The 13,749-nt window shown below is 41.4% G+C and overlaps 1 protein-coding gene across 4 annotated transcripts in view; it reads left to right on the top strand.

The window, feature by feature from the left end:
* The window catches only part of Focad (focadhesin), a 294,020-nt gene that overhangs the window by 251,671 nt on the left and 28,600 nt on the right, over nucleotides 1-13,749 (top strand). For all 4 annotated transcript variants that reach the window (XM_021160670.2, XM_029475893.1, XM_029475892.1 and 1 more), the window contains 7 exons: nucleotides 309-456; nucleotides 2,408-2,527; nucleotides 3,902-4,024; nucleotides 4,476-4,553; nucleotides 5,162-5,233; nucleotides 6,691-6,793; nucleotides 8,705-8,785. In XM_021160670.2, the coding sequence (XP_021016329.1) occupies nucleotides 309-456; nucleotides 2,408-2,527; nucleotides 3,902-4,024; nucleotides 4,476-4,553; nucleotides 5,162-5,233; nucleotides 6,691-6,793; nucleotides 8,705-8,785 (725 nt within the window). The remainder of the gene's footprint in view (nucleotides 1-308; nucleotides 457-2,407; nucleotides 2,528-3,901; nucleotides 4,025-4,475; nucleotides 4,554-5,161; nucleotides 5,234-6,690; nucleotides 6,794-8,704; nucleotides 8,786-13,749) is intronic.

The raw sequence follows: 13,749 nt of genomic DNA on the forward strand, positions 1-13,749 counted from the left end.
TCTCTCTCTCTCTCTCTCTCTCTCTCTCTCTCTCTCTCTCTCTCTCCCCTTTTCTCTCCCTCTACTGAAGATTGAAAGTTAAGCCTCAGTCAAGTGCATTACTAATGGACAACAGTCCCAACCCTGCATATAGGTTTTGGTACAAACTTTTCCTTTTGAGAAAAGAAGTCAGGAGTCAGAGAGCACCTTGAGCCAGACAGAAGTGGAACCCTCAGTTTCACTTCAGCTTCAGAGCACCACAGCTCCTGTGCAAGTGTGGAACATTCACGTTGTATGTCACCCTGACACTGTCTCTTTTGGCATCCAAGCACCGGCTGTATTCTGGGAGTTGGACTTGCCCTGTCCCTCATGAGCCACAGCAGCCACACGGAGTCCCGGGTCCATGTGGCAGCATCTCTTCGGAAGTTGTCTACCTACCTAGATGAGAGCGGGAGCCAGAGCAGGACATTTCAGGAGGTAGGCAGTGGGCCCCGGTCTCGCCTTGCTCTGCTGACTTTCGCTGCTATGTCACTGCTGTTTTCTCATGTCATGGTTTAGTGGCCCTCCAGGTGAAGTTCCCACTTAGTGTCGCAGTAAGGGGAGAGGCTGAATGACAAGCCATACAATACTATGTTCTCCAGATCATACTCAGACTTACACGTGGTAGATGGGATAAGGACCATTAGAGAATGCACACATCTTCTGGAGGTTAAACCAAGGCTTTTCAGCATTATCCTCAAGTGAAATGTAACTTTAAAAACAAGTCAGATTCAAACTTAAGGACTCACACATAAGTGCACACTAATATGGAAATTATGGAGGAAATTCCCTTTACCACATTTGGTGAAAAGGTTTTTTTCTCTGGTGTGACAGAAAAATATGCATCCATAGAGTTTGGTGTGACACTGCTGACATGTGTGACCCACGCTGAGCTGGGATGCTTTAGCTATGGGTCATGTCCTCTCTGTTGTGGCCAGGTAAAGCTGAGCTGCCAATGCCCGTGGTTGGGAGGGGCAGGGATGACCTTGTGGCCAGGCCAGATTCTCCCTCTCATTAGAGCAGATTCCCAGCCTGCCCACAAGCTATTGATGGGGACATAATGGCTGCTCTGTTTCCCTGATCAGCCCCTCTGTTTTCAGCAATGGGACTTGTTGAATTGGGGAATTTCTTTGTGGCACAGAGGGTTCAAGTTTTGTTCTAGGTATGCACTGCATTTCCATTTTTTATGTAGTGTGTTGCATGATTTAAAAGTATCAGTATATATATATATATATATATATATATATATATATATACATATATAAAATGTATCTTTATGTCAAAGAAAGAACTATTTGATTCATCAACAAAAAGGTTATTTTACTTTAACAGATGCTTTTGTCTGCTGTGGCCTTTTGTTTAATAAGTCCACCAGTAAGTAGTCTTGTCCCGCCTCAGATGTTTTATATCTGGCTGCTTCCTTGTAAGCTGCTTGCATTTTTATACATCAGCCAGTGCTGGGAGTTGAACTTCATCCTTAATCAAAGCTGCATCTTTATGAGGCAGGGCTTGATGGTGAATCCTGGACAGAGCAGAAAGAGCACTATACGCTGTGGTTCTGCAGTTCGCAGAAACTAACTTTCTCAAACTCACGGGTCCTGCGGATGGTCAGGTTGGAACACCCTGCTCCCATTATCAGGTTTTCTTTATTTGCTTGTTCATCATTTACTTGCTAAGTTTGCACACCCTACAATGATGGCTGTAAAACCCCTCTCAGTTTCACACAGTTCCTGTTCATTCATGCTCTTGGGCCCTCCAGGGGATTGGAAACATAACTGTGTTGCACATCTTTACCGCCCTCTCCTGGGAGTGTGGGTGGAGTACATGGCACTTCATAGCCAGTGAAGATCTATTTCTGTGTGCTGTTGAAATATGCTGTGTTGTGGCATGGCACTGCACATCAGCTCTGGTTTAGAAGAGTGGTCTTCAGCCTTCCCAATGCTGCAGCCCTTTAATACAGTTCCTCGAGTTGTGACCCCCAGCCATAACATTATTTTTGTTGCTACCTCATAAGAGTGATTTTGCTACTGTTTTGAATTGTAATGTAAATATTTTTGGAGATACAGGATTTCCAAAGGGGCCATGACCTACAGGGCCGAGAACCATCAGTTTAATGGCTTCAGACCTTCATTTGAATCCTGGTTTTGTCTCATCGCTATGTGCACTTGAACCTCCAAATCCTATCTAAGATGATCCCCATCTAGAGCCTGTTGTGAAACACAATATAAGTCAGACAGCAAACTGTTACCCAGTTTGGGGTATCTATATCTAAATTCAGTTATTCTGGGGAGAACTTTGGATGAGCTTAGCAACTAAGCTGTGGTCTTTGATTTTTTTTTTCCTTTGTCTGTAAGCAAACATTTTTTTTTCTGCTCTGTTTTCTTCTCAGGTCCTCGCCTACACACTTAGCTGTGTGTGTACATCAGCATTCAGTGCTGGCATTATTGAAGCTGCAGAGGCTGAAGATATTATGAGCAAGCTTCAGCTGTTGGTGGAGAACAACCAGCAGGTTGTTATGTATCCCTCAATGGTCTCTCTCCTTAGCTTCTTGGTGCTGTTGCATGCTGCTGTCTGACTCACTTACTGGGGTGGACCCTGTTCTGTCTAGACCGGTACCAGCAGCCAGTGGCCACCAGATGCTCTTCTCTTGTTTTGTGTCTCAGCTTCTGTGGACATTTGGCTGAGAACATGTTGATTGGGCATAGGTGTCCAGATTGGGTGTAGCTCTGGCTGAGCTAGAACTGGAATATGTAGACCAGGCTGGCCCCATTGGAGATCTGCTTGCCTCTACCTTCCCAGTGCTGGAATTGAAGGTGTGTGCCACCATGTCCAGCTTTGTACTGTTTTTGATTTGTCTTTTTCAAATCATTACTCTACATTCATAAAATCCTAAAATATGTGGCTAGAATGAAGTTCAAGTAAAGCAAGAAACTGTGTTGAGGGGACACAGAAATTTAAATTTGTAAGACATACATAAGAGTAATGACAAAACTTTATAAAGTTATGAATGCTTACTGGGCTCTGATTAAGTCAAACTCTGGCAAACTCAAGACAGATAATCTCTATTCATAAATGATGATGTAAAGGGACGTTTAAATTCTTAAAAATTATGCTTAAAATGATCACTCTTAAATAATAAATCACCTTGTAAAAAGGAGCCTTTGACATGCGCTGTGATCTATGCTAAGCGACATGAGCTAATCACAAGAAAATGCTGCCCATTTGCGCTTGTGTGAGATATTTAGAGTTTCTCCTTAGAGTGGCATCACAGGGCAGGAAGTAGCCTCTCGGGTAGGGGTTGGGAGGGTTAGTAGCAGAGTTTTTCTTTTTCAAGATGACAATTGCTCTGAATGTGGTTGTAAAACTGTGGATGTTCTTGTTGCCTGTGAACTGCTATCTGTGCCTGAGACAATGAAAAGGAATTGTAATTATACCTGCCACAGAGTTCCCCTCATCCGACTCTTCAGAAAGTCTTCTCCATGCCTTAGTGTTGGCCTTTGTGAGTTACATCAGGAGCCACTGACCATAGTGACATCACGTCTATTTTGAGGGCCTATCATGTGTTCAGGATATGCTTTGCAATAACAAAGTCAGGAGGAATCCTATGCTGCACATTTTCTTGCATAGGAGGTGATTTGACCTTGGTTGGTAAACCTCCAGCTTTTCACTCGTGCCCTGTCCTGAGAATTTAGATTCATTGATAGACAGTAAGAATTATTCTCCCAAGGCAACTCCTTACAGACAGACTCTGTTTCCAAAATCTATATCAAACTTAGGGATAGGAGTCCTAGAAATGCTTGATTTGCTGTATACATTATATATGTTCTATATGACTCCTAATCTATGGCTTGCTTTTCCTCACCCCTATTTTTATTTGTACCAGACTTCAGGCTTTGCACTGGCATTAGGAAACTTAGTTTATGGTTTGTCTGTGTGTGGACATGGAAAAGCTGAAGACTTGGGCAACAGACTTCGCCCCAGCTGGATTAAAGTTGTCCTGACAGAGGTAAGAAGTCACCTTCTGTATGCTATTATAAATTTTTATAAAGGAAAAAAGGACTGATTTATTGGATTCTTTATAGGAACTGCTAAATTATGTAGCATATGTAGGTAATTTCAAGTGAAAGAGATGTATACTTTTGTAAGTAGTTTAACATGTCAACCATTGTAGGTTATTTTATTTTTTAAAAGCTGGCTACTTGATTATACCTTAATTTTTAAAACAATGTTAGATATTCTGTAAAAATAGATAGCTTCTTTTCATTTCTAAGACATAAAGGTCTTAATGTTTTACTTTGTTTTTATTTGGGGGGGTGCCAATTATTAATTATTAGTCATATTGATCCTATGTATTTATTTCAATCTTAGTCATTTACTTGACTATGTAACACTAACTTACATAAATTTCAAACCCAAGAGGTATTTTGCTTCTGACTCTTTTGATTCTTGGTTTGCAGGGTGCCCCCACCATGCTCTGTCTGGCTGCCCTTCATGGCCTGGTGGCACTGGTAGGCTCTGATGTGGATGTCATGCAGGTAAAGCCAGGACCTCTGAAGGGAGGGAATTTAGATGAGGGCGTAACCATAGCAGCAATAGAGTGGTGTTAGTGCACTACCGAAGGAGCAAAGACGTTTATGCTCATAGTAATAGTTACTTGGGGGCCTTCAGTACCCGTCTGTGGAAAAGTACCCTTGGCTGAGAATTCTTTCTGGAGAGACTTGTCCCTTGTTCTTAGTTTATAGGAATCAAACCTTCCAAGGTAAGTACCTTCCATAGTTTCCTGCCCAAGAGAGTGACTGAAGCATAAGAAATTTCAAAATTCATGCACAGGAATTACAGTTCATACCTATAATGTTCCAGCTTAAATCTTTGTGAATGTTTTATTCTGAAACATTATCCCAGTGGACATACGTGTGTGTAAGTTTATCACAGTTCTGAATTGCAGGCCTTTGTTCATGCAGTACAACTTCCAGGCACTGCTGTGTACCACTGTGAATAGGTGCTAAGAAATCAATGTAAATAAATCCTGGGCCCTGCCTTTGCGGGGATCAGCTTAGGGGCTTGAAATATTCTGACAGCTGGTAAATCATCTCATACCTAGATGACTGCTCATGCCCTGGGTCATTTCTGCTTATTCTTTCAGCTGAAGTCAGAAGCCATCCAGAACACCCACTTTCAAGCAAGACTTAATGAAGTCATTCGAACCTTAACTGAGGTAAGAAGAGGATCTTGCAGTCCCTGGGTGGGACACACATATCCTCTGTTACCTTTTTCTACTGTTTGTTGTAGTGTGTCTTTCCTGGCAAATAGGAAAGTCTAACACTCCTGCTGAATTCATGGGGCGTTTCAGAGTAGTAAACGGGCCTGTGTTCATTGACAAATATGCCCTGTTCCTGGAATAAAAGAAAATGGACTTTTTTTTTTTTAAGTTACATTCTTATTGATTCACCTTTAAAAATTAAACATGGCATGCAAGGGTTATCCAGCTTTTTGGGACAAGAACAAAAGGAAGATGGCCAAAGGGCAGGCCAGACACCAGGGAAGCAACGGTCAGGTGGCACTAGTTCAGATGAGTAAATAATTGTTGTTCTTGTGAGGTGAGATCATCTTTTTTATTATCTTTATCATTTAAAATGTCATGGTTGTTGAATCAACTTTGGAAGTACAGGCTGAAAGAAGTGGAGCAGTGCCGCAGCCGCTCTGAGTGTGTGGTGGCACCTCTTCCCGAGCCTCGTGCCCAGCCTGGGCTTTTGTGCTTGCCGTTCTTGTTATACCCAGTGCTTTCCAGCTTACTTTTCTCCCATTTAGTAAACTTGTTTTCATTCTTATAAAACACGGCTAATTATAATACCTAGCACATAAAATTCATGTTGTAAAAGCATGCATTTCTGAACAGAGAAAAAAATATTTTACATATATGAATAAGAATGTGCTCAAAAAAAAAGGAATTTTGCTGAAATTTAAGTTGTTAAAAGTTGGAAGAATTAGAAAACTGTTATTTTAAAGTGCTCATGGATTATAGTAAGAAATGATGGAAATTATTTAAAGAACGCAGTATGATATTCCTTCCGATTTTAGAGGTACTTTATTCTTAAGTTACTCTCCCTTCCTTCCTACTTTTTGAATTTTCTTTTCTTTTGAGTCAGGATCTCATGTGTTCCAGACTAGCCCTAAACTATGTAGTTGAGGATGACTCTCAACTCTTGATCCTCTTGCTTCTGCCTCCCAACAGGCTGGGATGACAGGCATGAGCCACCACATTTGGTTTATGCAGTGCTGGAGCTGAACCCATGGCCTTGTGTACACCAGGCAAATGTTCTACCAACTGAGCTACATCCTCAGACACTTTTTGAGGTTTTTTTTTTACCAGTTTTTTGTTTGTTTGTTTGTTTGTTTATACCAGGCTTGCTCAGTAAAACCTAAGAATGCTGCCAGTACTTTCTGCTGTGACTGGTTGTTTGCTTGATGGACTGATTCGCTCAGCAAATGCACATCAGTTGGCTCTGAGATTCAGGTCTCGTATAGGAGCTGCACATGAGCATCCTGTTCTAGATCTCTTCGTTCCCAACCCGGTCTCTACCTCCTGCTCAGTCCATGAGACTTTACAGTGGCCTCTTATTAAACAGAGCTTGGACCTTGCCCCATGACTGTACTGCTGTGTTTCAACAACAGGTTATCAGTGTCTCAGGAGTGATTGGCCTTCAGTCAAATGCCATATGGCTGCTGGGACATCTTCATCTGTCTACTTTGTCTTCAAATCAAAGCAGAACTTCCGGTAAGGTGAAAGTCCTAATAGACCAGAGCTGGGAGAAGGAATGGCTGATTCTGGGTTCTCTACTTTAAAGAGATTGTCCACATGATGGGTGTTGGGATCTTTATTTTTGTTTCTGAGCAAAATGAAGTAAGGAGAGACTTTCCAGACTTACTCCAGGTCACGTGGCAGAAAGTGGTGCTTTGAATGTAGATTAATTGACCTCCAAACTCCATGTTTGTTCACACTTTCTCTCTGCCTTCCTTGAGGATAGTGTGGGCATCAGACAAATTCCTGTACTTTACAAATGAACAATATGCACCTAAGAAATATTGCATGCATTATATTTAGGGTTTATATCCTGACAAGTCCATAAACAAAGATTCGGGTCCTTGAAGTTTGGAACACACATTCTGTTTTTACTAAAAGTAATAGTGCCAGGTTTCATTTTAAAAATCTCTTTATATAGAGCTGCATAGTGAGACCCCTTTCTCATAAAAACCTGCTTCTTTACTTCTGACTGGGATTTTTCTACCCAATGGCTTTATAAAGGTAAAGAGCACATTCAAAGATGTGTACCTTCTTGGGGTTTGGAATCCTAGCTCTTCAAATAGCAAAGCCCTCTCTATTTGTATCTTTCGATAAAAGCAATAAAAACATTACAATTCCCATGTACTTAATATATGTTTTTACTTGGAGATTTTCTTGGGGTAAGAACCACCATAATATATCTGTCCCTGGGTCTTGGTAAGTGGACATCTTGTATCTGCCCCACAGAGGCTTAGAAAACAAAGATCCCTCACTAAATTTAGCTTCACATACTCCCGGCACCTCGTCTACTAGCGTGACCATGAACGTGGGCCTCTGTAACTTTGTTGTCCTTATCTTGGTCACTCTGCAGCTTTGGGAAGAGGATTCTGGTCCACAGCCTGCACTATATAATAAACTTTATATAGATGGAAGTTGTCATATTATTATAGGAAAAGGAATTTAAAGGCACCAAAATGATACAAGAAACCCTTGCTAGTGTTAGTTTTGAAAGTCAGGGCTCTTAGAGTATCCTGGTAAAACAGCAGGTAGTACCAGAGTTTGGTAGTTTTGGTTGTTTTGGTTTGGTTTGGTTTGGTTTGGGGGGCTGGGGGAGTGGTAGACTTATAGTTGTATTACAGAGCACTTGGTCCATGTACTCAGATCAATCAGCTCACTTAGTGTGAGTCATCTTACTCCCAGGTCCTTCCGAACAAAATAATTGTGTATCTGGAAAAGCACAGCTACTTGTTCCTGGTGGAATTTTCCAGTTGAGCCATTCATTGCAGTAAAGCTGTCTCATGAAACAATTATGGGGCACTGGAAGGAAAAGGATGTAGGGCACTCTCAGGACTCAGCTAGGAGAAATGTCACTGACTCACTGGTTCAGGTCAGCAGCCACATCCGGTTCTTGGTACATGTTGGTCACTGGAAGGTCTCTAGCTTAGGTAAGAGATCATCGTGCTGTTAATTAACACTGGGTCTTGAATGTCTTCGGTTCGTATAGTTAATGCAGCATCCCGTGAGGAACCTTCTAGGATAGCACCCAAGCTTAGATACCCAACAGGCCCCTTGCCTACCCTGCAGAGGCCACGGGATTGGAGCTTGTTGGTGTGACAGTATGCAGGGATTTTTTTTTTTTTTTACCACTTCACTGGAGTAGCCTTCCTTTGTTTGTTCTTTTTTTCAGTCTCTCCTAGGTTTGTCACCATTTTAAATTTTCCTGCATAGCCTAGGTGATTACCTTAATCTAATAGACTTCATTGCAGCCAGAGTATTATGCAGAGATTAATGGCATAAACATCCCCACCTTGTCGCCAGGTTGACACAGCAGCATGAGATCATTACCTCTCCTTCATTAGCCTTACCAAGTTCACTAGCTAATTTGATCGTTTTCTGCCTCCACAGTTCCTACTGACTACAGCTATTTGCCCGAAGGCAGTTTTATTAGAGCAGCCATTGGTTTCTTCATCACGGGAGGAAAAAAAGGCAAGTGAGCACATTTCTTGGATTTTATCGTTCTTTCTTCATGTTCTGTAAGCTGTGTGCCTTAAGCACGCCTCTGTAAAATCAGACAATCAAATCCGAAGGGGCGCTTGCTGTCTTCTGCCAAGCCATCTTCCTAGATGACAAGGAAGCTAGTTAAGGAATTGGTAGGTAAATATGCAAACTGTGTAGTCTCATCGTGGGTGGCTCTGTGCAAATTCTGTCTTCCATTTAGTCATCCGTAGAGTGCATCAAGCACACACACTGCTTTTTCTGTCAGTCTCACTAGCAGTGTAAGTCACTGGTGTAAGTAGAGAAGGCACATCCAGGTGCCCATTGTATCCCAGGCCTGGCTGGGAAGTAGCCCTTGTCCTTGGCCTTGTCTGATCATTCCGTGTTGCTGAAGTCATGGGCTCTACTTCCTGTTTCTAGCCTGTGGTGTTTCTTGACACACATTTATCCTGCTGTGCTCCTGGGTTGTGGCCATCCATGTTAGAAGCTAGAGGCTCAGTGCCTTTACTGACGTACGTTTTCGGAGTTGTGAGGAACAGGTGTCGGCTGTTAGAACTGTGCGCGTCCTGGCTCAAGTGCCAGCTTCACAAATGTGACTGTCTTATGGTGATGTTCACTTCTTCTATTCTTTCCTGTCTGGGCAAATCAGTGTCTATGTGATAGCAAGACCATTGCTATTTTAATTTTTTAAAAAAAAATGCTTTAAAGTAAATTAAAATAAAAACTGCAAGAAATCTGGAAAGAGCAATTTGATAAATACATTACATGGCAAAATAAAATCTTTCCATTGAAAAAGAAAGTATTGTTGCTTGGTGTGCCCCTGGAAGCAGCCATCCCTGGGGCTTCAAACCAGGAACTGTCTTTATAGCTTGTCTCCTTTAGTCTCTGGAGTTTACAGTGTATACTTATTTTAGGGTTGTGAGTTAGCACTGTTTGTTTTTAATTTTCCCATATAAAAGTTGGCGTATGATTTATCATTATAATAATTGTTCTCTATAAACACATATAATGGGTAAATTAGTTTAATGATTGTATTGCTATGAATTATATGAACTTAAAGTACATAGAGTAGAGATATTTTCATTGTGAGGAAGTTGAATTCTTCTACAGCCTGAATAATGTTAGCACCATATATTTTTGCTGTAATTTTATTAAGTTGTTCCTTGTTAGCTTATAAAATTTAAAAATCATTATAATGTGAGAAATCAACATGAGAAACGAAGTAAAAACTGAGGTCAAATCAAAGCCTTCAGAAAAGTTTTTATCTTTTCCTTTTCTAGCAAATAAAATATCATTTTGCCCTCCCAGATCCAGATCCACATTTCTTGGCAGAAATAATTTTCTCGGAATCTTTCAGGGGTTCTGGCTTTACTGTGGCATGCTTGCTTGTGATTTGTGAAGCCCTGGACCTGCTCGGAGGCTGGAAGCTCAGTTGGTACTGAGATGCTGTGGTATGCAGCCTTGCTGGAAACTGCTGTACAGCAGCCTGCTGGAGCGTTGCAAACGGCCATCTTGCCGGTTGGATTTTTGGCATTTTCAGGTTGTGGGAGAGGGCTGCCTTCCTGTCAGGTTTGCTGACTAGATTCAGAGGAAAATCTATTCAGCCCACACACTACTAATGATGACCCTAGAGGAGCGGGGGCCGTGGGAGGCTGACCTCAGCCTCCAAAGCCCATTTACAAAAACAAAACCAGCGCCTGCTCTGTGGGACTAAATGGGATGGCCAAGAGCAGAGGTGTGCATGCAAACGAGCGCTTTCTTCTTCAATATGCCCAGCTCATTTGAATTTTAATAACTCCCTTCTGAAGGAGCTTTTGAGTTTAACTGTCTGGATGTCACTCACCAGAGCCCAGTGGGGCTGCTGATAGGAAGGATGACAACGTCAGTGAACTCTTTTGAGGAAGAGATAGCTTTTGAGAGTAAAAACCATGCTTGGTACAGGCACACATACGACAGAATAAGAGTGACAGAGGTTTCCTGCACAGCCCATGACATCGTCAGACTGCTTTCTGAGGCTTAGGGCTTACATGTTTTGTATTCGCACCTTAATAGACACATGATATTAGAGCGGCCATTCCTGCATTGCACTCCTCAGCCATACCGAGGCGGCAGAACACCTCTGGTTTTTAAGGGATTGAGTTCCTGGTTTTGAAAGTGACTGTATCTTTGTCTCCCAGGTGGCACTGTCTTCTCTGATATGGCCCTTCTATCTGATGCGTGGTTCCTTAAGGCATCATTCTGAATTACTGTGGGAATTTCTTGACGGTGCCAGCCTTAGTGTCTTTGTTTAGAATTGAATTCCTCCTGTCCTAGCTTTTAAAAAAAAACAACAACAACAACAAAAAACACAAGGCCACTCCGTAGCAGAGGCTGGTCTTGAGCTGACTATGCGGGTAATAAACTCAATATGTGCTAAAGCTAGCCTTAAGCCTCTGATCCTTCTCCTGCACCCCCAAGTGCTGAGAGCACAGGCGTGGGCCAGCACGCCCAGCTCTAATCTTGAGACTTACAATTTCCCTTTGTCTACTCCTCCTTCAGTTTTTTGATCTTTTATGTTTTTTCAATCCCATACCATTTCAGACTTCACCAGTATTTTATCCACTTCTTTAAGAGAACATTCTTTTTGATGCAGGTATTTCTATATAACAGGAATGTTTCTGTTGTCATTAGAGAGTATGACCAAAGCTTTCGAAGCTCATACTTTTTATATTAGGCTTTGAAGTTAATAGCATGAAGTGTTACCTGAGCAAGGTATATGAATCTCTGTAGTATAATGACTGGCACTTCCTCTGATATCACATTGGTTGGTGATCTATGAAGATAAGCTTTGGGCTTATACACAAATGATCTGAATTCATATTCTTAATCATTTTTGGAATTTTAGTCATTTTGGACTAGAGTGAGATTTGCTTGTTTAGGCAGTATCTAGCAGAATTCCTGAATTCCTGGATATACTCTAAATGATATTAAAAGGTTGGTTTTATTATGAAATTATAGAATTGGTTATGAAACAGAGTGCTTTTTTTGTTTTGTTTTTTGTTTGGTTTTTCGAGACAGGGTTTCTCTGTGTAGCCCTGGCTGTCCTGGAACTCACTTTGTAGACCAGGTTGGCCTCATACTCAGAAATCTGCCTGCCTCTGCCTCCCCAGTGCTGGGATTAAAGGCGTGAACCACCACCGCCTGACTCAGAGTGCCATTTTTAATATTTTAAATTTTTAATATTTTACCCATACAATTCAGAAACATTACTACAAATGCACACCTGTGGATAGCACTGACTTTAAAAATGAAATAAGGGAGAAGATAGCAGCTGAGCAGAAGGGCTCATACCTGTAATCCCTGTGCTTGAGAGGCTGAGCCAGGTGGGGTTTGGCGGCCATCTTGGGATATATAGTGACCTCCAGACTGGCCAAGGCTATAAAGGGAGGGTAGCCTAACCCCTGTTCCTGTAAATGAGCACAGTTGTCATTTATCTTCTGTGACAGGAGGCATGGAGGACATAGGAAAAGCACAGCAGTACAGCACTTTCTTTGTCAAGATCTCAGAACTTTCCTGTAGGTTTGTTATTTATTTAATTTGTTAGTTAATCAATTAATTTAGATACCATCATATGTGCCTAAGGATAAGCCTTGAGCTTACTGTGTAGCCAAGGATGACCTTGAACTTCTGACCTCAAGCCCTGGCACATTAGGCATGTGTCCCCATGTCTGACTTACGGGATGCTTGGGCTCCAGCCCGGGGCACACAGCATAGTGTGCAAGTACTCTCCCAACTGAGTTACATCCTTAACTCTTAATGTCTTCTTTCAATCATTATTAAACTATCCTTAAAGGGGAAACCCACCCATCAATCTATAATTCTCTTTAGATAGTATTTAAAAATATTTGTCAACTTATTACTTTTATTCATGTACAAATTTTACATTTTAAAATATTTGTATATGTGTGATGGCTAAACTTACTTACCAGCTTGACACACCTGTAAAAAGGGACCCTAAATTAAAGAATTGCCTCTTAGATTGGCCTGTGTGCATGTCTTTGCAACATTTTCTTGATGTATAAAGTCCCAGCTCACTATGGGCAGTACCATCCCTAGGTATAGGCCTGGACTGTATAAGATAGCTCCATGAATGTGAGCCATTAAAAAGGAAGCCGGTAAGTAGCATTCCTGCATGGACTCTGCTTCAAGCTCCTACCTTAAGGTCCTGCTCTGGGTATGACGGCTGATAGACTGGGACCTAAAAACTGATAGGAACCATTTCTTCCTCAAATTGCTTTTGGTCATGATGTCTTTCACAAAGCAACAGAAAGTAACTAGAATCATATACTTTGTATTTTTAATTAATATTTCTCAATTTCACATTTATCACCATAATTATCACTCATATATGATTGTAGCACATCTCATCGAGGGGCAGGCACAATGGCTTAGTGTTCAAAGCAGCTTGACACAAAGGCTGGCAGCCTAAGTGTGATGCCCAGAACCCACACGGAAGAAGAGAACTGACTCTCAAAATTTGTTCCCTGTTTTTTTTGTATGCCTGTGCTTTTTTGACTATACACAATAAATAAGTGTAATTAATACTTCATCAAGTTGATATATCAAAATTAGTCATTGCTCTATGGGTCATTTTAAAGTATCTGTTTAGTGAATATCTCTATCCAGGTGGATTTCTCTCTTGTACTATAGTTTTTCTTATGGTAAATTCACAGCAGTTTATTAGTGGGCAACTTGTGAAGATTTGGTAATTAGAAGGATGGCATGGCCTCTTTAAAGGTTTATGTTTGTGTGTGTATATATGCATCTGTCTGTCTGTTTGTCTGTTTGTACGTCCATGTCAGTGTCATTGCCTATTATGTGTGTGGAATTGCCATGAAGCTGGAGTTAAGGACAGCTCTGAGCTGCTGAGTGTGTGTGTGTGTGTGTGTGTGTGTGTGTGTGTGTGTGTGTGTGTG

Source organism: Mus caroli, chromosome 4 (assembly GCF_900094665.2).
Source record: "Mus caroli chromosome 4, CAROLI_EIJ_v1.1, whole genome shotgun sequence".
NCBI classification, from domain to species: Eukaryota; Metazoa; Chordata; class Mammalia; order Rodentia; family Muridae; genus Mus; species Mus caroli.